This window comes from Anser cygnoides, chromosome 15, assembly GCF_040182565.1.
Source record: "Anser cygnoides isolate HZ-2024a breed goose chromosome 15, Taihu_goose_T2T_genome, whole genome shotgun sequence".
Taxonomy (NCBI): Eukaryota; Metazoa; Chordata; class Aves; order Anseriformes; family Anatidae; genus Anser; species Anser cygnoides.
This window is the reverse complement of record NC_089887.1, coordinates 9266178-9291969: the sequence shown is the minus strand read 5'-3', so window position 1 is coordinate 9291969 and position 25792 is coordinate 9266178. Positions and strand designations below refer to the sequence as shown.

Below are 25792 nucleotides of genomic sequence, written 5' to 3'. Positions count from 1 at the left end.
CCTGGGCAGCAGATGGCTTGCCAGGAGTGAGAAGGTGGGAGCAGAGGGAATGGGTCTTTGGCCTTTTTGTTATTCTGGTGGCAGATGGAAATAATTGGAAGCAAAAGGTTTGAGAAAGAAATTCCACCTTTTGGAAAAATGTTTGACCAATTTTTTGAGTACTTTTTTCAGGTAATGGGACCACTGAGAGAACCACAACTCCCTTACTGCAGCCAGTGGTCCCCAGATTCGTCCCCTGTAAAATGAGGGTGACTGCCACTCTGTGTAGACTACATTGGAGATGGCTTTTGCTGTGTGTGCCGAATTTCCCATGACCTGCTCACATTTCTTGTGGGCATTTGACTGAAAATTTGAAGCAGATGGCTGAGATAGAAAAAGTGAGAGAATACAATTTGTATTGGAGCAAACCAGACTTGAGCTCTCCATCCACTTTTACAAAACTTCTCAGCTTTTGCAAGATGTGGACTTGAAATGCAATACTGAAACACAGGAGAAATCTCTTCTTAGAACTGAGCCCTTATGTAGAGCACTGTTGCTTTATGAGAAATGTCTGAGGCCCAGCTGTGTCCTCTCATTGGTTATGAAATTACAAATCCCAAAGCCAGCAGGGCTGATGGAAGCTGCGTAATGGCAATATGATCACCAAAGACACTGGCTGAGAAGGCACTTATGCTTTCTCTCTCTCTCAACTTCTCATCATTTTGCCTTGACTTAGTTTAACAGTTGTGTCTCGCTGGGATTCAGACTTCAGAGCCATCTCCTCATTCCTTCCTGGTAGCACGTAAGCTGTTGCTAGACGTGAGAGCCTGTGCAAAGGCTGCTGATGTTCCAGGGCTGGATTTGACCTTGCACGCTACACAAAGCCACCCGTTGTAATGCTTCTGCAAAATTCGTGCCTTGCTGCTAGAATAATGAATCAGGCACAAGGAAAATAATGCAGCATACTTTAAAGCATGTTTCGAATGTGATCCTCAGCTGAAGCACTGGTAAATCCTATCTACCCATCTCGATGGGAGTACAGAGCAGGGAACTTTCGCGGTACCGCGTCTGTTAAGATGCCAGTGTCTGAGGTTTTTATCTCGGTATTGTAGCTGACATTGTATGCAGTTTTGTTTGCTCAGAATATCTTTATCTGGCAAGCCAGACGTCAATCCACTCTTAATGCTTCACAGGGAATCTCTTTTCCTGTCCAGAAAGGAACTTTATCTGTGTTTTCCTTGAATCTGCATTCTCTTAGAATTTCAGAGGCACTACTTCCTTAAATCCCTCAAATAACCTTTTCTCCCTCTCCTTCCTTACTTCGCCAGCAAATCTGAGATTTCTGTATATATTTTTGAGGTTATCTTTTAGGTCTGTTAGCCCACTTCTGTTTTACAGCTGAATTATCCAGTGATTGGTAAAGAAGTGGTTTTGCACAGATTGTTCACAAAGGGTGGGGTGAAATGTTGAAATTATCGTGGCTTAAAACTTTTGTTTTATTTATTCGTACGATAACTTATTTTTTTCAACCTGGCAAATGTGATGGGAGACCCACCCTTTCTATGTGCAGCCACAGCAGCTGAGGCTGATCATTCCCCACCTCTCCTCCTGGGTTTAAGGCAATAAAGCAGCTTTTGTTTTCGGAGAATTGTGACATCGCAGCTCTTTGTAACTCTGTGCGTATGTAGCACTTCTGAAATGTTCTCCGTAGCAGGCTTAGTCTGGCAACAAAAATAAATGCACCCCAAATTGGAGGCTAGTCTAGCTGCCCAGGCACCTCTGCAGTGCCTACAGATTAAAGATGTATCAATAAAGCACGTTTGCAGAATAGCGGCATTACTCAAAGTACCCTTGTACTTGGCAGCACATTATCTTGTTGATTCCAGTGCTAAACACCCATGCCTTATCTCCCTCTGTGTGAGCTGAAGCATCCAAGCCAGTGTCCCAGACTGCCTCGGAGGACCGCCTGGCAGAGGAAAGCCCCAGATGCCCAGCTTTGCAGTGTGATGGGCACAGCAGCTTGCTGCGCTGCCTGGCTGGTAGCCTCTTCTCTGGCTGCTCACAGGAACGTTTGGCAGTGCAGAGCCAAAGGGTTTTCAGCTGTTTGCCATTTGCTTTCTGGATGCGATTTACTTTTTACTCATGGCTGTGGGGAAAAAAAATTAATCCATTTCACAAAAGAATTAAGTGCAAGTCTTAACGGGATACCATCCAGCCTTACCTATAAACAATGACACAAACGTGATAATGTGCAGCATCGGTTCCTAAGCAACACAGTTTTGTCTTCAGGATGCTAGAATAGCATCTAGAATAGTGTTTCGGTAAGGATAGCTGACCTGCTGGGGCTGAGGCGGGCCCTGAGCAGTAGGAGGGTTGCCAGCTCAGCCGCTTCTCCTTCACAGCTTCAGGGCTATTTATGAAACCTGCATTTCACTTGGAGCTTGTCTTTTTGGAGAAATAGGCAGGGGTAATCAAGTCCAAAAAAGGGTTCTTAGCGCAGAATGGCTTTTGTACTTTAAATCCATAATTAAATTCCCCATTAGCTGGCCTGTACTGGCAAGCCTTTCCCATGGTCTTTGGCTGCCCATTGTGTGTCCCAGGGCAAGAAGCTCTGGCAAGGTTTGTGGCTGGAAGTGAACATTGGTCCCTGGGGGTTCCCAGGCATGACTCTGTCTACTCTGTCTACTACGTGCTCCCTACAGCTTTTCTTCAAGCAGCTTGTACTCTGGGTGTATTGTGTGGTGGGTAGAAGAAGCTGCAGAGAAACAGGTCCTTGTGGTGTTTACCTGGGCTTTGAGAGCAGAAACTTTAATCTCTCTTCAGCTGTTTTTTATAGAATAGTCAGGAAAATCATTATCAAATTCCAAATGCTAAAACTGCATGAAAAAAGGGAAACATTCCTATTATAGCATTGCATTTTAAATGTGCTCTCCCTTCGTAACCCTGCAGAATTCTCTCAGGAAATTAAAAATCTGTTGAAATTGCCATTAAGATGCTTTTTTGTTTAGATTTCAGGATGCCACTCACAATAAAACAGCTGCAAAATAATATCTGGTGGCAGTTCAAAGTGAAGATGAAACAACAACATGTGCCATTATACCTTTCCCAAGTCACTCTTAAACAGTTGCCAGCCACAAGGCCATTAAAGGGTGAGCAAAAGGGTTGTTCTGGTTCAGTCTTTCAGAGGCGATGCTGAAATAGAAAGGAGAGGAATACATGAACTATTTTCCACCAGAATAGGGCTAAAAATATTGCAGAGTTGACTGGTAATTGATGTTAAAGATTTTTCAGCCAATTTATACATAAATTCTGGTCTTGTACTATTATGTGCTTTGACATTTTGTATACGGGATCACTGCATGTGAATGAGCTGAAGGGCTGGTTTGAAGGAAATAGTTTGCAACAGAATTAAAGCTGCTTTGGAGCAATGGATCATTTGGGATGTGCTGCAGGATGTGGTTCTTTCTCCCAAGATAATATTTTTGTTGTTGTTGTTGTTGTGGTAGCTAGTCAGAACTTTAAGTTTTGAGATATCGTGGAAGCTTTGGCCTGACATTGTGTATTACAGAAATTCAAGACCTATTAAAACCTTTAGCTGTGTAATCCCAGGTAGAATTAATGGCTAGTTGGCTTTTACAGTCTCAACTTGTTACATTTGAATATTTCATTTCTGCTCGCCCTGCACAGCACTATAGTCACGATGCGTTTATAGGATACTTCTCACTCTATATATACATGTGACAAGGTGGTGCTGGAGGCAGCTGACTGCATCTGTGGCTGCACCTCTCTAATTCCAGGCTGATCTGAGGGGAGGAGACCCTAAATGGGTTCACTGTAGTACACATCCCTCAACGCTGCACACAGGTCAATTATATCCATCATTTAACACAATTTGACCAACGAGCTGTAGGCACAGGCATCCGTAACCTTTCATTGGGGTAATTGCACTCTTCGCCAAATTAGGAACTGTTTTGGGGCTGAGTCTTTTCCAAATGCAGAGTCAATCTTCATTTAAAAGTTTGCTTCCCCAAAGTAATTTTTAGCAAGTAATATTGCAACAGAGAACCTCCAGCTTTGGGGACCATTGCAGCCCGGGCATTGCTCCGGCTCACCTCCCATCCACCAGGCTGCAGGGCTCAGCAGGGTGAGGAGATCAGCAGGTGGCAGGTTGCCTAACTTAAATTCACATCCATTTTACGGTCTTTTCTTGGGTTGAAGCGAACCATTGGTTCTCTCCTGACCTCATTATTAAATAAGACTATATTGGTTTCACTCTGTTGAGCACAGCAGTGAGTGGGAATACCAGCCTCTCACCTCCCAGTTGTCTTCTCTTCAGCCCAAGTTATATGAGCAGGATATATCAACTTATGGATCCACACGTTGCCCTTGATGTTTTCATGCTCAAAGCTCCTGTCTGCTGCCTGTTTGTGCCCATCATCCCAGTGCTGCAGTCTTCACTGGCTGACTCCAGAGCAGTCCCAAAAAAGAGTAGGGCAGGTCACCCGCTGGCCCAAATTGTCAAAATAAGATTATTGCTCAACCCAAATAAAGGTAACAAAATGTGACCTTCTGTTGTTAAAACCAATTAAGTTTCCTTCCATCAACTCTCAGTTCATTATCCCTTTCACCCCCCAGGCCCTGTTCCTCCATCTTTTCAGGCTTGGTGCAGAATTAATGTTAAATCCCATTAGCCTGACCCCGTTTTCCCTGTTTTGCCTTGTGGTGCTTTGAGTTGATGCGCTCCGACAGGTTGGTTCAGCAGCTCAGGGATCAAAGGGAGTGGCAGGCCCACGAGGAGCTTGGGGAAGTTACTGGTCTGCTCAAATTCACGTCGCTTTTAAAGGTTTCTGCAAGTGCCTCAGCAGCAGGGGCTCGCTGGGAAGAGGACGGGCTCTCAGCTGCAACTCATGGGCAAGTAGCTGCCTCCGATGCTAGGGTCCCACCACCCATTTATTGAGATAACTCTAGTTAGGAGATGGGACTTGTCGTGGGAAGGGTGTCTGTTCCCTCCTGCCTTTTCAGTGGAAAGTGAGGGATGAAAAAAACATTGCTGTGTCTAAATCGATTTCTCCCACTGCATCAGAAGGGAAGGGGAGGCCATCTGCTCGCAGAGCTATCTAGGACTACGTTGGCCGTTTTTTCTAGGTTTGTGGTGCAAATGAAACAGGGAGGTAGGCAGCATCCAACATGAAGACTGAGTGACAAAGCTGTGCTGTGGCCTCTCAGAAAGGGTGTTCCTGCTCCCATTTCCAGCAGTGGGACGGTGGTCTCAGGTTTGCTGTGCTCGCGAGCTCAGCGTGAGCGCTTGGGGTCTCTATCGATGTGATGGGTGGCAGCAGCGAACGTGTCTGGTGAGCTTTGCAGAAGATGCTGGACCTTTGCATCTCGTAGCACGCAGAGAAAGTTACACGCAGCCCTCGGTATGGACTTGATGTAGAGCTTCTGGTACTCAGCCTGGTTTCGCTTGATGTCTGTACATGTGTCACCTTCACATTATCCTTCTGTGTGTGATGCTGGAGATCCCAGCCCCCAGGTAAGACGTCCCAGGACAGCCTCCAGGTTGGAGTGCCATGGGCTGAAAGGTCTCTGCTCCAACATCAGCTTACTTCACACAAGATGCTCTCAAAACCTCTTCCCCCCTCTTCCTTGGAAGAAAGTGAGCATTTTCTATTATAATCACCCAACCTAATGAGCAAGTCATTTCTCTTACTGACTTGTACAAATAAAATTTCAGTTGGGCAAGAGAATATATAAATTAGGTGGGAAAGTGAATGGTTGCTTTGAATTTATGCTCCTATTTACATTCTTCTCTTTTATGCCAAGCTGCTTGGTAATTTGATTTTGGAGATGGTGAAAAAAATTGCTGAAAATAAAATACGCAAGATAAAATATACACAGCACAAACAAAAAGATCCCGCTCAGCCCAATATCTAGATTTAAAAAAAAAAACAACAAAAAACAAAGTCTCACTAATTTGAGTAATGGACTTGTTGATCATTTCTGCCTCTCACTCCACTTGCTCATTTAATCAGTGATTATTGTTTTCATCAAAATGGGATGTTTCGTGTAGGCAGAGGAGGTTCTGCATGAATATGCAACAGCAGCCGAACACTGAAAGAACGCAGAGCAGGGAGCAGCGTTCTGTACTAAATAAAATCCCAGTGCTTTGATAAGCCTAAAAAATCTATCATGTTATTGTGCTTGGTTTTAATATTAAACCCTTGGCTTAGGGGCAAGCATTTTGGTTTTGTGTGTGTGGTTTTGTTTGTTTTTGTTGCTTTTGTTTGGTTTTTTAGATATTTTTCAGCAGATAAATTAAGCAGGCTTAGTTCTCTTTGTGACTTAAGCATATCACAGTGTCTGTCTTAACTCTTTGTGCTGCTGCATCCTTACGAGGTGCGTTCTGGAATCGATAGGAGGCTGGCCGGTATTTTTGATCTACTGGGAGTGTGTTTGTTGGCTTGTTAAATGGGATAGTTGTCTGTATTGATCTCTGCATTGATGCAGTTTAGTAATGGAATGGCTTATTGTAATGCTGGGTAAAGGCAACTTCCTGAAAAATAGTGTCTTGACAAACATACTTCAGCAACTGTTAGAAGGCGTGTAGTGACCGGCAGCAATTCTGTTTTGTCACTCGTACACATTAATGAATAAGGCTTCTGGGGAAAAAAAAGGGTGCTCAAGAAGTTTTGCTATGGAGCATTACCTGCTATGAGATACATAGGGAAGGAAGAAAACAGCAGCCGTCAGAATGGCAGGAGGACAGTGCTAATTTGCGGCTATTAACATGCCGCGCACACATGCAAACAACATGCCGTCACTTCCTGATCAGTGTGGCATCTGAACTGGGAATCACCACAGTGGTCTGTTAGGATTTCCCATAGCCCATTCCCAGCAGACATAGCCAGATCCCTGGTCTTGCCTGAGCCAGCGTAAACCTAGTGCACGGCACTGGTCTGGGAGCATCATGGATATGTAAACAGAATGAAAGTTAGTCTTCTGCATTTATCAGCTGAAAAGAGGATAAAAGTATGTCTTTCAGAATGTAGCTGGTATAAGAATAGGCAGAAAGTGCATTTACCAGTAGTTCTCTTATTCCACAAGCTGTTTTTTCCAGTGGTTAAAAAACCTTATTGTCATACAAGTTGATAAATAGGAATAAGCTGAAGAGAGAAAATACACCCCAGGCATTGTGTTTTGCTTTGTTTCTTTTGCAGGGTTAAAATTAAGTGAATAACATCATTAAATTTAGAAGTTCTGGGCATGAATCTTTTCTAAACATGAGTCTCAATGTATATAGTGACGTGGCTTGAAGTTTTTGAGTTAGCCTGTTCAGATGCAGTGCTGCTTCCTGTTCGCTGTCTGTCAAAAAAAATCCTTTACGTCAATGCTCCACTTCCTTCTAGATGGAAATGTAAAATACAGTAGACCTTTGACAGTATAATATTAAAATAGCCTTTGTGCACTGAAATTTCAGCAGATAGTTTATGTGTATTAGCTTCACGTGCTGCATTCAATCACTTCATAGAGTCTTAACAGAAAAAGGTGAAACACTTTCAGATTTGGACACATCGATGTCATCTAGCTAACCAGGACCATTTTACCATGGAAATCACAAATGTTTGCATTCATCCTACCCACTGCCAGCTTGGAAAGCTGCTGACTAAAGTGCTAATGGTAGCTAAGGTTTGAAGGCCAGCTAAAAAGGTTTGGGACATTGGCCCTGTTTCTCATGATCTAAACCTGGCTGGCTGGAGGATGTTGGGTCCTGTCTGCCTCGGCAGAAAGCACCCAAACACACGTGTGGTGTGTCCCTTCCGTGCCACACATGTCCCCTCCCTGTGCCTAGCTGATGGAGACATCTGGCTCGTGGACCTGTGTGCCCTCACGTGGCCTGCAGGCATCGTTTTGGCACACGGGGTCACAGGGCTGCTTCTGTCACTTGTCCTAGCCATGCCTCTTCTTCCCTAGGCTGCCTTCCCCCTGCCCAGGGGGCATGTCGAGTGGACGTGTGCGTCCTGTTTGGAATATTTGCATGCTGCTTTGTCTGTGAAAGTAATTACTCCATTTCTGTCGAGTCCCAGGGATTTGAGGCTGGAGACAGAAGTGACAAGTGGAAATCATACAACTGTGAAAACAAAATGTCATTGGAGAGTTGAGGAGTGTTCCTGCATCTCAGCCTGGAAATGAGCAAAGCTTTTAGAAGAGAGGTGCCTTCACTCCAGGCAGCTTTACAGCTTATTGGGGATGCAAATAGTTGAACATCTTTTGTCTGAAGATGCCCCAAATATTCCTGTTTGTCCATCTTTCCCTCTTTTACACGCAGCATGCTCTCAAAACTTTCTGCAGAGCAATGCATAAATCATTCTGCACCCACAAACAAATGTTTGCATGTGAACGTGAAATGCCAAAAGGAAATCTGCTTACTCAAGGTTTGCACTGTAGTGTGGGAGAGCCTACTCGTGCTTGGAGATGAGTTAATGCTGAGGAGGAATCAAAACTGGGGGTTACTTATCCAAAACCGCTAGACCTTTTGGCTTAGGCTGTGCTGGAAGTGTGTAAGCCCCTTATTGCAGTATTTTTCTCTGCACCAGGCTGCATTATTTTACTTTCCAAATAGGAATTTAGGGAATGCCAGTGGGGCTTGATGAACAGTTTTTGCCAGCACTGATAAAAATGTTTGAGCTTTCTTCCATACGTTCAGTTCCACTGAGCTGACATCTCTTCTGAATGCGGTAAGAAAGGAATTTTGCTTTGCTACAGTATATACCTTTAACAAGTTTTCTAGCCCTTATCTAAGGTAGACACATGTCTCTGCATTTACTTAAAAATATTTGTAGGAAATATGCAATTATCAACCTTTTTAGCAAAGGCTATCTGGAAGGCACTCAAGCTCTGGGTGAGAAGGATGGAAAAAAAAAGATACTAGTGGTGATGTGCTGATCATTCGTAAACTCTAATAGAGAAATACACAGGACATGCATGAACATCAGTCAGGTGGTTCAGGAAAGCCTTCGTCCTGCATGTAGTTAGTTGATTTTCTTTGATGGTCTTGCATGTGTGCCTGGTTCCATGCAGTTGGACATTTGGAAGGAACTTGGGAAGGTTTTGTTATGCAAGTGCTTTTTCATTGCATTCATTATTAAGCATACACATGATCTAGGCTTAGAGATCATATAGAGTCAAATTTATGAAAGGAAATCAGTATTTTAAGTAATGCATCTCATAATTTTAACATAAAACACGTAGGTTGCTTTAAAATTGGAGAAAACAGCTGCACATTACACATCATTACAGGTTAATTTTTTTCCCTATTTTTATATTTTTTGTTGCAGTGGTAAGGGTGCTCAGAAAATGTCATTTTAGAACTAATATTTTGAAAACAGTGAGTTAAATCTAAAACTCCCAGCGAGATGTGTGATACTCCCATGGCAGAGATGGACAAACCAAGGTACAACTGGGCTGAGCTCCCTCGCAAAGCCTCCTTAATAAATGCACTAAGAGATCTTAGATGAATTCAAGCACAACTCTTAACTGTTAATTTTGAGTGTAGTCCCTGCATATGCTGCATCCTAACAAACAGACATGCAGACCCTTACTCAGGAAGTGGCTCATGAGAGTACAGCATGAAGCTGCATCGTTTCAGAAGAGTTATGAGTGTGCTACAGTGAAGCACATGCTGTTAAATGCTTTACTGGATCAGACTCACAGCTAACGTGCTGTAATATGGTGTGGTTGATAAGATCCTCTATAATTTAAGCACTTCCGATGAAATTGCTCTATAAAATAATCGGAAATTGAGTAGATTACTTTAAACTTAGCAAGTAGCTAAAGAAAGTCAACAGCAACAAGTTAAAAAGTTTTAATGAGTACATGCGGTGAGTGTTTTATCGTAAAAGCCCAAGGGTTTATTAGCTGATACAGGGCTGGCGTTTTTCATTAGCCACAGGCATTTCAAGGTTTCATGGGATATAGCTGGAAAACATTCCAAACAAATGAATATTCTATTTTAAAGGAATAATGAGACGTTGAGGGTTTCTATAAACTCCAAAGTTTGCTAAGCCAATATCTCTAATTAGATGAAGGAACTCTCTATAGATGCTTTGCATCAACGACTGTGCACACAGCAAATGTTTTAAGCATTTACATATCAAATACTGCTGACAGCGTTTTGGCTGTGGTCCAGAGCTGGAGATAGTTTTAATCACATTTGTTCATTAATCCTTGGTGGAATTCTCTTATATATGGTCTCTTCAGGATTTTCATTTAAGCATGTGCTGCCTGTCAGTGGTAGGCTTATTTATTTATTTTATGAATGACATCTGAATCACTGGATTCCTATAAAATGGGTTGTGGAGTGTCTCAAGAAGCAGACAATGGAGTTTTCTCCTTTTCTCTCAGTAGATCTCTTTTGTGCCCGAGCATTTCTGTACTCTCACCAGGAAGAGGTTCATTCAGTGGTGTGACATTTAAAGAGGACTTTCACTCTCCTGTGACTCTGTTAGTTCTTTTCTGTTCCTTAGGAGGCAGACAGTGGTTGAATGGGAAGCAGTAATCGAAAGTACAGTGGAGATGGTTGTATTGCTAACAAAACATCTGAGGGTCGCCCAACACTGGCAGAACTGCGCTGCGAGGGGCTGCGTCCTGTGGGGTGACTGAGCAGCACCTGGGGCATCCAAACTCCTGCTTTGGGAGCCTGGGGTGTTGCACCCTGACCCTGATTACTGAACTCCTCCACAACCCCTCTCTCCCAGCTGCTGTTGCACAGCTTTTTTTCCCTTACTTAAATACGCTGTCCCAGCAAGCAGCATCACTTGTGGCTCAGCTCTGGCCAGCAGCAGGTCCCTTTTGGAGCTGGCTCTGATCTGACACGGGGCAGCTGCTGGGTTCTGCTCACAGGGGCCACCCCTGCAGCCCCCCGCTGCCAAACCTTTGCCACGTAAGCCCAATACCCACGTAAGCCCAATACAGAGGCACTTGTGTGTGACTTCCCTGCCCAGGCGGCAGCGCTCAGTCCTGCAGTGCTGCGGCCAGCTGGCTGCACGGGCAGTACTTCTCCATTATCCTGTTCCTCTCTGAAACCTGACTTGAAAGACAAAACAAACAATTTAAGACAACTGCTGTTAAAGCAAAGGCATTAAGTCACCTGCAGCCTTCCACGTGCAGTTGCCCTCTAAAACCCTATCTGTCGCTCTCATTTTTATGCTGTTCTATGAATGACTGCTCTTAGGGGAATCAGCTTCTCTGAGCAAATGCTAATATTTATTCTGTGATGGATAGCGAGGGCTAAATATAGCCTTTTCTCTGTGATTTCAGACAGCAAAGACTTTTCTCTTTGCCACAGCCTGATCCCGAGTACATATGGGTCAGGCTTCTGGGGCAGTAGCAGGGCTCTCAAACTGCCTCCTGGGGAGAGGGATGGAGGTGACAGCACCAACACGATGGCCAGGCTGGGAATCTGGGGTCCCAAAACCAAATCCTGCAATGGGAGGTGTTCTGTTGTATTGTTCTGCTTGCATCCATGTGGTTTTATCCTCCTGCTGTAAGCATTTCCTTCTGGAAGAGGTCTTGTAGGTTTTTGCTTTTTTGGGGCAAAACCATTCTATTGTTGTATCTTTTTGTTAGTTTGCCTGGGTTTACCCTCTCCTTCCTCTGTGCCCTGTGGAGGTGCAGGACTGCAGAGCCAGCCTGAGCGAAGGGAGAGGGCAGCAGGGCAGGGTTCACCCGAGCCGGGGCAGCCCTGGGGCAGGGATGGTCCAGAAGGAACTCGCCTCCTGCCACCAGCCTCTTGGCAGCAACGGCTGATGATTCACAGCGATGTGTTAGGTACAGTTAAATTCTTCACTTACTCAAATCAATGGGCTTGATCAGTATTATTAAAATTTATTGAGAAGAAGGCAGCAAAATCAAATGTGATCGGCCCTTCTACTTCGAGGCCTGTGTGCATGTCTGCATGTTTAGGATAGAGTAGTTCAGCTGTACTGTACCTGTAGGGAGGGACCTACAGGGATCAAGTCCAGCTGCCTGACCACTGCGGGGGTGACCAAACATCGAAGTATGTTATCGAGGGCATTAGCCAAATGCCTCATGAACACTGACAGGCTTGACTTCTGGTTGTGTGTTTGCCTCCATTACCCTTCATCTGCTTCATAGGCTCCTCATTGCTGCTTCACACAAGGTTGGCCTCCTCGCCCTGCTCTCCCATGCCCTCTCCACTTTTTTCTTTTTTTTTCTCTGTTTTCTGGCTGCTCAGCTGCTTTCATGACACCCACCCAGCTCTCAGCACCATGGCACAACATAAGGTAAACACGTGACAGAAATCTCAGAGCTGGGGTTTAAGCAGCATTGCCAGCAGCACCATAAATGTGTGTTCAGTGGCAAGGGTTTCTAGGTTTGTTGGTTGTTGCAGCTAATTATGCACTTACATAATATTTTGCACTTGCTGTGACCAGGATGTGACTTGTCCCAGTCTCGGCACACTTATGCTCATTTTGCAGGGAGTGTGTCTACAGTCAGGGTAATTAAAAGTTCCTTTGCTCCCGTGTGTGTAGCGATAAAAAGGGCATTGATATTTTTTTTACCTGCCAGATTGGAAAATGTGTAAGAGATAAAATCTCTGGAAAGTCTCCACATTGACTTCTTCCACACGTTAACATTACATCAGGGACAAAAGCATTACCAGCCAAAATCACAATTCAAATAAAATTGCTGCTTGGGGAGAGGAGTTGCAAAGATACTGGTGCTTGCAGCAGGCTTTGCCCTTTGCATCTGGAGGAGTGTGGAGCCAGGACAGCAGATCTGGTTTAAACATTTTTAAAGCTGCATTTTAATTTTCTTGTGCTAGCTTTTCATATTCCAACATCATAATTCACACATAACCACATCTGTGATTAAAGTGAGTTACAGCTGCCTGGAAGGGGTAGCAGTATGCAGTTCTCAGCGCTGATGTTTGTGTGCATCAGCAGACACATGGGAAAAAAAGAAGAAAATAAAATGATGCCAGAAAATGACATGGGACTTGGGACATCAGCTGATGCTGATCCTTGAAACTGTCTGTTACCTTTTCTCTCCTATTGCTCTGAAGTATAAACCAGAGGTTGGGATTTTTTTGCCCTTTTAGGTTTTCTTTATGTAATAAAACCAATTTAACAAGTCATGAGTTTTAGGGCAGGGTGATCATTTAGATTACAAAAGGCGAATAGGAACAGCCCTTTATGATGATGTAGCCAAAACTCTTTCAAGTTTCAAGTGCACTGGAAGAAGGCTGTTTTCGCTCCGCTGTCCTGTTCCACCCATTTGTTACCCATTTCCATCTCCTTCCCTCTTAGAAACAGAAAGCGGGGTGGGTGCAGCCTTCTGGAAGGAGCTGGTGGAGGCTGCTGCTTTGGGGAGCAGCTCTGAACGAGACCTTGCACCAAGTTCAGCTGGTGCCTCTTCTGTTCAGCATCTCAAGATGTGCGTTCCGCTCTGTTGAGGACTGTGGACTTATTTAGTCTTTAATGATCTTTTAATATTTTTCTTAATATTTTTCCCACAAGCATGCTAGGTCAGAAAGCATTTTTCTGTGTGTGTGTGTTACATGAAGTACAAGGTGCATTACGGGTGCTGTGTCAATAACAATTTCAAGTGATGAACCTTCTCCTAGTGTCACCGCTGGATTTCCAAAAGGGCTTTGGCATTATCAACAACTTAGAGCTTAATCATTTCTCCTCGTATAGCAGTTATCTTATACTTACACACTGCTTATTCTCAAAGTTCCACTGCAAGAGAGAGGAGTTCTGTATGGACAGAATTGCATTAGGGCTCTGGCTTATGCAGTGAGAAGAGATTCGTGTGTAATTCATATTAATGACTGGGTGCTGCTTGCCCAGCTCCCATGCCCTGCAGTGTCACATACGCACAAACCATTCCCGCTGGCTCGTTGGTGAGGCCGTTAATCTCCAGTTCAGCCTGGGCAGATACTGCACAGAAACAGAGGTACAGAAGTGGCCCTTTTTTCATCCGATTCCCACACAAAATCAAGCTAATTGTTCCCATACATGTGTGCTGCCAAAAGTTTCTGAACATTTGATCCAACTTAGTCAAACTGTTAAGCAATTGTGTAAGTTTTGTCTTATGAATAGCCCCATTGAAGTGGGTGCTATCCTGTACATCCTTCAAGTTGCCCATGCGTTAAAGTACCTTGCTGAATCCAGGACATTTATGTTACCCTTCACTATCTTCCAAAAGTAACAATTGCTTGTTTTTCTTTTTCTTGGAATCTCCAAACACTTTCTTAATCTATTTTCACAGCTGTAAACTAAGGGGATCTCTGCTCTTTGCTTGGATTAGTCACCAGGGCTTGGAGGATTTGTTTAAAACCAGCGAGGCCAGCACTGCCTTTTGTTCTCCGCAGCACTGGGCTGTGGTGGTGCGTGGGGAGGTGCTCGTACCGCATCCCGGGCAAAGCTGCCAGGGTCTCCAGACAATGCAAACACCACATCAGTGTTTTTGTTGCCTGTTCTCCAGTTCAGCTCCCAGTGTACACGCTGTGAGCTGAATTTACTGCAATGCTAAGCCATGTACGTGCAGTTATTGAGTCCCAGGTGACACTGCTTACACCCTGGGACACCTGAGTCCCAGGCCACGGGCTGCTCATGAGAAAACGCTAGTGGCTGGCCTTGCTCTTCTTGGGCAATCTCTTCTGAGCTCCATTCTTGCTGTAGGTCTCACCTTTACCTTTCTTGGTCCTTCAACCCTTGGTCCTGACCCTAGGCTGAGCCCCAGCCCGGGAGCTCAGCCACGGTCCCAGGTCAGGCAGTGCCAGGGCCAGATCGCAGGCAGCCCTGAGGCTGCTTTGTCTGAGGCCATCCATCCTCTGAGCCCATCCATCCCCTGAGCCCTACCCCACAGAAGAGGAGCAGAGGAACCTTGGTGAAGGTCTGGTGGAGATGGATCCCACCATCCCAGCTGGATGACTTGCTCTTCTTCATCAGTGAAGTCAAAAATGCCTTGTTTCCTTTTCAGTCTTTGTTTTTCTTCCTCCCACGGACACCCCCACTACGCGCAGTCTCTCTCCACGCTTGGGATTCCTGGGAGGTTTGCTTTCCCCTTTCACTCCACGTGCTGCACGTCTGAAAACCAGCACGTTTCCTCTCCCCTTCCTACTCTCACGTTCCCTCCCTGCTACCTGCACAGGTACTCAGCTGAGTAATTCTCCCAGATGCCTCACCCTCCGAATTCGCTTAGTGACAGAAGGAAATAAAAGCGGGAGCAGTGCGAATGCGTTCATCACCTCCAGCCTCATGCACCGGCTCCAGAAAGACTTCTTCCTACATCTGTATTCATGCTGCTACACACTAGGGAAACTGATAGAAATCTAATATGTATATTAGTGTGCATATTAGCATGAACTGCTCTCCCTTATCCCCGTGACTTTCTGATTTCCTCCTTAGGAAGGAAATATTAGGAATATGCTGTCCTTGTTACTTTCTGTTGTGCTGTGATGGTTAGTAAAGGCTTTTGTGCCAGGTTTACGCTCGGTGAATTATCCCTGAAATCTGTGGAGCTCCAGCAGAATTTAATTTGGCATTGTGGAGTTGATGTTGCTCCCAGTGATGTCTTCGGCTGGAAATCTCGGCTTTCCATTGCTTCACTTAGATTAAAAATAGGCCCACGCCTTTAGTAGTGCTCAACGCGTGCCAGAGGCATTGTCAGTACCGAGTGCCAGCAGCACTGTGATGGCGCTGCCACCGTGCATGACGAAGTGTGGTAGCAGTCTGTGCCAGGGGCGTTTAGGAAATATACCCCTGAAGGCAAAGTTTTCAAGGTGGTGAGGATGATTTTAGCAGCTGCATTAGCATCTGTGGCGTGTTGAATACCTTTGATTTTCTTTTTAATATGGTGCGGTGGAATAATTTGGAGGTAGTGCGCAGCATCCTCGTGGTGTCGGGGCCAGAAGAAGTGTTTTGAATGAAAGCTTAATAGAAATTCACTGTGCTCCCATGCTGAGCACAGAATTGGTTGACCGCATAAATCTGAATGTCAAATAGCTAGAATGTTTTACCAAATGGAAATGTGATGTTTTATTTCCATGTTGTCACCACACAAAAAGAAGCATACTTAAATGACAAAGAGTAAAACGCTGTATAAAGTTATTTCCTAAAAAATATTTTAATAAAAGTTAGAAGCGTGATGCCACCATTGTTTTCAGGGAGTGGAAAGATGTCAATTATGAATTATTTTGAGAGCTAAAACCCAGGTGGGCATTTATAAGAGGTATCTAAAAAGTGAGAATGATTAAAAAGTTTGCTTAGCAGCCCTGAGTCCAAATATATTTGGTAGAGCACTGCTCAGCAGCACACTGTAGGTAGGTGAGCAATCTATAAATGATGTTTTATTGAGTGGTGTTACTTCGGTTGATTTGATTTTTGTCCTGCAAGAAAATTGAACCTCAAGCACTTCCAAACTTTGTTATATTTCTAAAGATCATCTTTATGTGCCAGCTTTTGCCTAGAAACTCACCCGAAGATGTCAGCCATTGAAACCATTTCATGTGGAAGCATTGCTAAGTAAATTCACTAAATGCCTATTCATCCCAGTAAGATGGAGAGTCACTGGAGCAGCAAATGTGAAAATCTGCACAGCTTACTATACAGAAAGCAGTTTTCTGAGGTTGCCAAGTTGAGATGCAGAGCCTGACCCTGGGAGGTATTAAAGCTCTGATGAGTGAGCATAGAAGGAGGGTCTCATGCTCCTGCAGCCTGGTCACGCAGGCCGACTGATGGACAGACGTTCCATTTGGTCCAGCTAAAATCAATGGTTAACTTGCTTTTTACTCATCAGTTCAATAATGACATGCTACCTGTGGTGACAGAGGAATTTGGGTTTTGAGAAGTGGAGAGAGGTTACCAGTCTGATAACATTTCCCAGTTGTTGCAGCCTGACCTCAGAAGTTAACTGCATTTTGTACAGAAATCTTGTTTAACTTGATTTTCTGTGTCTTACACTAATAAAATGTTTTCAAGGTACAGTACTGTTGACAGCTGGCTTATCTTAGTTTTCTCGCCATCGAGTCCATTACAGACCATTGCTTAAATGCTGTTGTATCTGTAATATTGTGTTTTTGAATGTAACTCAGGAGATAAAGATCTTTTTAATATGATTTATTCTTTTTTTCCTAAATATGCTGACCTAGAGAAATAGAGAACAGTTTTGCTGCATTGTTAAAGAATTAACAGACAACAAAAGCTGCCAAGCATAAATACGTTCTTGGACATGTTGGCTGAAATTCTGAAAATACCGGTGTCAAGTTGCCAGTCATATTGGAATTAACCTTCTAAATTCCTTTGTTCCTATTAATTTTATTGGGATTTTCACATCTAGATTCTCTTGCTTTATGCAGTTCAACCCTGGCCTCTTCTCTGTTACAAGGACTAAACCAACCAAAATGCCATTAGATACTTAACCAAATTCCCTAGGAAAGATCTAGCAAAGTATGTAAAACAGGACTGTCAGGCCAGTCATCTCGCAGCTGGCTTTTCCTACTTTAAAAGTGCTGAACAGTATTACTTAGTACATACTCCATTACAATGCTGAAAACATCTGCCAAGATTTTATATGAATTTCTTTAAGACATAATAAAGCCATACTTCTTTCCAAGCACATGTTTCTGGGTACAGGGAGACAGCGGAGTTCAGCAGCAGGATGGAAGTGTTTCAGCAACTGCATCCTTCTGCAGATGGTCTCCAAATGAGAATGAGAAGTGCATAAATTACTCTAAAGATAGTACTTTTCACTGTGTAATTTGTACATCTTTTGTTCTTTCCCTCACAGGACAAATGACCAGCTAGTAGCATTCCTGTCTAGATACCGTGATATGAACTTCTTGAAGTCACACGGCAGGGACAATGCAAGGTAAGCTGGCCTGTTCCTCTGCTATTTATTTTTTTCCTCCCGCATCACTGGGAGTTTTTGCATAGCAACTGCTCTTCAGTGTCATCTGAGTTAAGAAATCCCTAGTCCAGCAAAGAGAAGCAGACCTGCTTCTGAGAACAGTTGTTGGTAAGGAGTGGCTCCTCCTGACAGTCAGTTTGCAAAGATGCTTTTGTGGAGAGGGAGATGGGAAGCAGACTGGGCTTGCTCCCTGTTCAGGGTCTGTCACAGATGGCAATTTCAGGAGCTGTACTTGGGGAGGAGGTGCGCACATGAGATTTTTCTTCGTTCTCATCTCCACTGCTTCTGTGCTAAACAGTTTTTACATGTGAAAATTATAGCTTTCTGACTCATTTCTCAGAAACTGATAGTATTACAAGCTATGCCCAAACAAGCATCTAGAGCCATTAGGGTTTCTGGAGCTTCCAATCATTTCACGAGGCTGGGAACAGACAGAGGAGGAGTAATTAGACAAAAATAGCTGTTCCAGGTCTGCACAGCACCTTGCTGACCACTCTCACAGAAATGATTTATCAGCCGTAGTAAAATTTCCAAAAAAGGGGGGTCTGCAGCAAAGGCTTGTGCAAGCAGAGCGTCTCTGTGAGCTGTGGGATGTGCCCTTTCCCACAGCTCAATGGTAATGCCTATAGCTCTGTGCTTTCAGGGAGCAGCAGTGACCAAACATCACATTTCTGAAGCTTTAAACAACCTCTGCAGCTGGAAAACCTTTCTCATTTGATTGTGGTGCTCCTCTTTTCCTCTTTATTGATAGCTCTGTACCATAACACCTATCCTGCATCAGTTCCAGTGACTCCATATGCTGAGTCGCAGTAGCTTTGCACCAAAAAATATTGTTTTATTCCACCTGGATCACCAGGTCATCTCTTTATTCTGTAAAATGTCAAGCATGCTGTAAGGCTGGGTTCAGATAATGTACAGAGAGAATGTGAGACATCAAGTCGCATGTTCAGTGCCACGGCTAGGTAGAATGGTGTACAGGTCTCTCCTATTGATGGCTCTTGCTCTTGTCACTGGATTTATCAATTCTGTCATGTTCTGGTTTAAATGAAGTCCTCATGAGCATTCATCTTGTGCATGCCGAAATTCTGTAGCAGGTAGTGAAAATAGCACTGTGAGGAATAATATTTAAATCAGAGTCAACAGTTTTCCCAGGAGAGTCCCAGGCTTGGGAAATGCAGAGTGTCGGAGTGATTGGCAGGCTCAGCTCTGGCTGGCAGCAGTGATCGACAGCGGAGCTGAGTAAAAAAGGGAAGAAGGAACGGCTGGGGACAAGCAGTCGGTCCCTTACGCCTTCCTGCTCCTGTGGTGCATCCGATTCTTCTCCAATTCCCTGAGCTGGCTAAGGAAAACAACTACTGAATTATGACGTGCCTGCAACAAGCTAGTTGGAACATGCCAACCTCAGCTAGGTTAGAACAATCTAGGTCAATTAAACACACTAATCTGCTATTAATTTAATAATAAAATGAGCTAATGTGCCACTTGTCCTCTGCTCAGAGTAATAACCGCACATTTATTAGTTCAGTGGTTCTCTTTTACTCCATAAACAGTTAAATACCTTCTAGCCTATTACAACACATCATCAAGTTTTATTTTTTCTCCCGGATTTCTAACAGAAGTTCTCTGTGCATCAGAGAGCATCACATGGGATGCCAGGGAAGTTTTGCCTCCTCTGCCTGTGTACTCCGTGAATCCCGTAAGCGCTCCTGCTCTTGGCCCCTGGCTGAATGGGTCCTTTTATGTCGCCCCTTGGCAGCTCCCCAGAGTTTTTGGGGGATGATACGCTGGGTTGATACTCTGGGGTGACATGCTGGGGTGATACGCTAGCTCCCCTCCTCCTGCATGCCCCAGTATCTGCACAGACAGTGCTCGAGCCAGCAGCTGCAGAGGCCTCTGAGTAATATTGCCATTCAGTAAAAGTTAACTCCGTGGGTGTCAAAAGCTGATCACAAAGTAGTTAGACCTCTGTGTAGCGGGTGAATTTCCAGCTCTTCATCTACATGTTGAGAGGGAAATTGCATTTAATGTGAAGATGTGCAGCCTGATCGTTCTGTTTTGGTGCTTCAGTAACTCTGGCTTGTGGAAGCACACTGTCTGCCCTGCCCATTTTACAAACAATTGCCAAATGATTTCCATTTTATATCCAAGGTGTGAAACCAGTGAGGTTTAGCCCTGTATGTAGAAGTTATTAAAACCCTTGAACTCAAATACCTGGTGTAAGAGTGGACAGGTGAGCTGAGCCCAACGGCTGTCCCCCCATGGGCCGCTGCCTACAGCAGGGCCTGCAGGGGAGCAGAAGGGAAGGGGCAGGTGGTGGTGCTTCGCTGCAGCGCTCCCCCAGCCTCCTGGGATCTCTGCCTGGGAAATTCCCACTGCCAAGCTTGGTGACTTTATCATTTAAGAGTCAAGGTTGTGGGTTGTTACTTTGTTGTTGCTTTTTGGTTTTGTCTCAATTTGTCCAGTTACTTTTTAAGTTTTACCATTTCCTTTGCCTTGTCACAACCCTGTGGAAAACAAGTGTCTGCTGGGGTGAATGATATGAACAAGAGCTAGAAGCAGCAGTCTAACAGTCTCAAGGTTTGGCAACAAAAAACAAAACAAGAAGAGACCACTTTAGGAAAGGATTTGAGACACAAGCCAATCTCCACTTAATGGGCAACGGGACAGAACTTTCTCCAGGGGCATCCCATCTCTAAACAGACTTGAGCAGGGCTTTTTCTTTAAGAGGGCTGTCACTGAAGCCATGATAAGGGAGAGGACGCTAGACTAGACGGACTGACACCCCATGTACAATGATAATTTTACTGTTCTGAGGTGTTTTTTCTCACAACATGGTAAACTAATAATGCAGGAACTCAGCATTTAAAATTCACTGAAAATTACGTATATCCCCTGCATCTTTCTATTTTAAGTTGTTCGTGAATATGGCTCCTAAAAAATAAGCTTTTCGACTAAGTCTGCCTTGTAAACCACTGCATATTCTCTGAATTTTAAGTCATCATAGTCTTTGGATCACACAAAGAAGAGAGAAAGATTAGAAGTGCCATCTTAAAACTGAAATGCTCATACAGTTCAATTACAATGTACTTTGTATTCAAGCCATGTTCACAATCAGTACATGCTTTACTGCCAAATAAGGAGAGAAAGCAGGCTTCCTTTTATAGAGTGAAGTTTTCTTTTAGTTATGCCAAAGTCATTAAAAAGTGCATCGCTCTGATTTTCGTTTAGTGGCTTCAAAAAAAGGAACAGATGTGGAAATGGCTCCATAAGTCAGCTGGAGAAGCATTATTTCCTTAGAGAGCTAGATGTATGAAGTGAAATTGCATACAATGGCTGGACTTGTTGCATAGCACTTAGTGGGCAACACTTACACTTTCTCCTCTTTTCAGTGTCCTAGGCTATTAAAGCCAAAGAACAACCGAGTAGTTCTGTAAGCTGTACCAATTTGGAACACCCGGAAGATTTGTTATTTTTTTGGCAGGAACAGCACCTGGCTGATGCATTATAAAATATAAAGACAGTCAAATGTGACATCTTCGATGACAGGCAGGAAATTTAAAAAAAAAAAAAAAAAAACTTGCCACAGTAGTCATTTGGGAGCAGTGTAAGCATGCTGCAAAGGTTGGATGCTGTTAAATCTTAGCAGAATCTGGAGCTCAGAGGCAGAATACAAACAGCTAAAGGAAAGGCCATTAAAAGTTTGGTTCAAATCTGGGTTCTTTTCTTGTGTTCTTTGATCTCCTCATTAATGCTGTTCTTCCTAGTTGTGTTGTCTTCTTTCTGGCTGCTGGTTTCCAGATATTTTTGGAGTTGCTGAGCTGAACTGTTCAGCTTTTAGTAAGGAGCATCATGAGCCCAGCTCAGTTCTCAGAGGTTAGAGACCTTAACTCCTGAAGGGCCAGACTATGTTCCCCAAATCTCCACCTCTTTCATTCTGGTTCTGCTGTGCCTGTTCGTTTCACCACCCTTTTGGACATCCCTGTATTCCATTCTGGCACACACTGTTCATTGGCCTTCTGTACACAGGGTTAATCGTGGTCTGGTGGTCAGTTAGGAAATGTGTCCCACAGTAAATGCTATTGTGCATTGCTGTGTTGATGATTCACCCTGTAAGTACCCAAATACTAGGAAAAATTTGATTTGTTATCCTTACTGTCAGAATATTTTAACCACTTAGCTCCAGCAGAGCTTACCTTCCTGCTCATGCAAAGTATTTGGTGGTTCATTTGGCCTAAATTTTGCTCTCCCATGCTTTTTTTGTTATTTTTTTTTCCTAACACTTAAGTATTCTGAAGTGCACTGACTAGAAAGATCTATTTTTGCTTTTAAGTAGTTCAACCCAACAGTTGCGTGTGAACTGTAGTGACTGAAATAGCAACATGCATCTTCTATGCAAAAAGACCGCACATAAAAATTTTAGACGTTACAGCTAGCTTTCATGTGTTCCCTCTTGCTTTATGGAAAGTGTTAGGACTGCCATAAAGCCTTTACTGCTTCAGCTTGACAATTTGCCTCCTTGTAGGACTTTTTTTTTTTCCTGCTCTGTTTTTGGAAACAATGCTAAGCGGCCAATGCAAAGGAAAACAAAAATAGGTTAAAGATGGTAGGAAGATGCAGTAAAAGCAGCCATATGCCTTGACATGGGGGGAAAATGGATTGTTCTGGTTGAATTTATTAGTCTTGATAGAGTATGCAAGAAAGACCATCCACCAATTCAGGAAGGTGCAATAAGTGAGAAGGTTTGAAGTAGCAATAACTTACGTAGTGGGGTGGGAAGGATATGAAAATTGAGGTACTAGTAAAGTAATCAGAAATCTGATTGCTATCTAAGAGCGTTCAGCTTCATAATTCATTTTCAGTCATGTAAGTAATAACATTTTTGTCCTTTCCTCCAAGTTCCTGAAACGTTTTATAAAATAATTATAGCAGGGAGCATCCTTTTAAGTTTGCCAGATATTGATGGCCCTGTTCTACCCACGGGTAAACAGAGATTAATAGCCTGATTTGGCAGCTTGAAAATCCATATAGAAGCAACTCATACTTACTTGCCCCCATCACTTGGACAGTTCGAATCCCCATTTCCTTTTTGTTCTTTAATCATGTAGTAGCAGCAATGTGTGCCATAGCTGCTCCAGCAGCAGCATCTCATGGACAAGATGACTTCAAGCTCAGCTGCTCCGTCCCAGCAGTGTTCCCAGGTGGGGACTGCTCGGTTGTGTGGGTGTTGGGAAGAAGAGGAGGTGAGGGGAGAAGAAATCATCTGGGGAAGACATTTATTGGAGACAAACAGATGGCAAAATGTCAGCTTTTGTATCATTCAGTCTGTCTGTGGTGAATTTATGCTATATCTCTGCATGCTATTATTTGCAGTTTTCTCCCTGTTTTGCTTATTTTTATATTTAAAAAAAACAAACAAACTTGAGTTGTGAGCTCTCATATCATGAGAGTAAGCCATTACATTTTTGTCCTTGTAAAACCTGTTCCCATGTTTCTTAAAAGATACTGGAGTGAGGAGTGGTGAAAATGCAGAGGCAACTCTTTGAAGGTCCCTCTTGAGCAATGTACTCACAGGGGACTTATGAGACTTGTCAAAACAAGGCAATGCCTATGGGAGTTATTACTGCAAAAATAATCTCTGCAAATTTCCTACACTAAAAACAGTTGTAGATTTTATTTTTGGAACACTTGAAGAGTTTGCTCCCTGACCCTCAACATTAAAACGTTAAGAAGCATTAAGGTTTTTTAAGACTTTCTCTGAAGGAGGGTTTTCCAGCAGATGGAAATTTGGATTTTCAAAACCAGTGCAAGTTAACTCTTAGGAAAGGGTAGACGAGAAGACAATATCATGAGGAATGTCTTCTAAATGTCACGTGGAGATGTGATGTGATTGAAGCATTAACTGGATAGGCTGAGGAAATTGCATATGAAAGAAACAGAAACCATTTATGTAGAGTATGAGGCATCTACTGTAAAGCTTGAAAAATCCAATTATGTCTTTACAGATATGGAATAATGGCCAGATAAAATGTGTATCCATCACCTTTCAGCAGGACGTCTTGTAGAATGCCCTAAACATGATATATGTTTGGTTTCCATAAAGATGCCCTTGCTTGGGAAGGACCACACGTAACAAAATATTTCAAAGTAGACTTGAAGCTTGAAAGAGCAATTCAAAAAACTGTACTATTTTTGCTGCACTGTATAAAATCGAAATCTCATATTGTCCAGCATTTGTGGTATCAGGCCTCTTGTCTGAACACAGATGATTTACTTGCACACTGAGTTTAAAACTGCTTAAACATATATTGGAAACCACAGTGGTAATGCAGATTGTCAGAAAATCCTTCCAATAGAGCTGTTTGATCTTATAATTTCTTGCAGCCCAGCTCCTAGGTTCCCAAAGAAATGGCAGGGAGTAACGTCACTAACTGCATCTCGTAGCACTGCCTTCTTTTCCTTGGCTGTGTCACCTCTGTTCTCTGCTCTGAACTGGACCCTGGTCCTCCCAAAGTCAGCGCTGGTGCTGCTCCACACAGTGCAGTGCTTGTGTTTTAGGGCACAGAGAGACAAATGACCAACACTGATGGTATTAAAAAAGCAATATTTCCCCTATGTTCCTAGTCAACTTCTGAGCATATAGCACTGTGGTCAAAACTACCAACAGCATTTCAGTTTGTGTGCTTACGGGTTTGGCTTATGCATGTGAAATAAGTCTTGTTTTACTAAAGCAAATCCAGCCTTTATAATTTTGTTTATGTATGTTTGTGTAGTGGCATTAAAGCTTAAGGGATTGTTAGGGTAGTATTGTGTTCATAATATTTTCTTCAGAGTGAGAGAATTAAAGAAAGATAATAAGTAATTCTGCTTTTCACCTCGCAACGTTCGTATTCAGGATGCCGCAATTTAAGCACATTGGAAAGTGGGTTACGTGTTTTATTTCCCCTGCTCTTTTATTCCATCTATTTTTTCTATACCAAGAGTTTTTTCCTCCCCTTTTCAAACGGCTGGCATTCTGAATTATGTACTTCCTACACACCCAATTGCCCATTGTACCAGGAGGAATTATTCCTAATCTTGACAGACAAAGTAGGTACTATTGCTTTTTAACATTATTCCCCTTTTTGAGGTTCAACTCCATTTTGGGAGGTGGGGGGTTAGCCCTGGAGGGCTAACACAGAGCACAAGAAAAAAAGTGAAACATATTGCCAGATCACATTTTTAGGAAAGCAGATGCTTCTCTGGCACTGTGTGGACACTGTGCTTAAATACCCAGCTGTTAATTATTTCAGATTTCTGAAGTACTGTGTAACCCTTTGTGGAACAGAGTTACTCATGGAAATGGGGTGAACTCAGGGTTGTGTCTCAGTTGGCTGGAATTTCTTCATGTCTGCCATGGAGACCAGGATCTCTGGGCAGGGAATGAGACTGCTCTGTGCAGATTTGGATTTTATGAACTTGCTTATTACAAAGAAATATTCAGTGATTGGTTTATGGAGGTATATTGTAGCCTAGAGGTTGCTCACAAATTGTTTGTTGCAAGCGTTGCCCCCAGGACTGTCAAATTACTGTTCTGTGCTTTCTACCTGGTCACCTCAATTGCAAGTTACTGCTTTATGCCCCCTGACACATTGGCTCCAGTAAGAGTTTCCAAGGAGGCTGTGCAAACACTGACAGCAAGCAGTCACTCATGAACGTATAGCCATAGAAATATTTACTTGACTTTTCCCACCAAATATAGCTGACGTCTTCAAATGTTTGTCTAAAGCGAGTTCAAAGAGGAGTAGATACAGTCAAAGCAACGTCCAGAGTTTGTCCACAGGCATGAACGAGAACATTGTCGTGGTATGAGTGGAGCTCCAAGCACTGCAGGTCCTTCCTT

General features: G+C 43.4%; 1 protein-coding gene across 1 annotated transcript in view; it reads left to right on the top strand.

Annotated features, from left to right (window-relative positions):
- XYLT1 (xylosyltransferase 1) overlaps positions 1-25792 on the top strand; it is a 192437-nt gene that overhangs the window by 128812 nt on the left and 37833 nt on the right. Inside the window, exon 5 of the mRNA XM_048061443.2 lies at positions 17794-17874. Coding sequence (XP_047917400.1) covers positions 17794-17874 — 81 coding nt within the window. The remainder of the gene's footprint in view (positions 1-17793; positions 17875-25792) is intronic.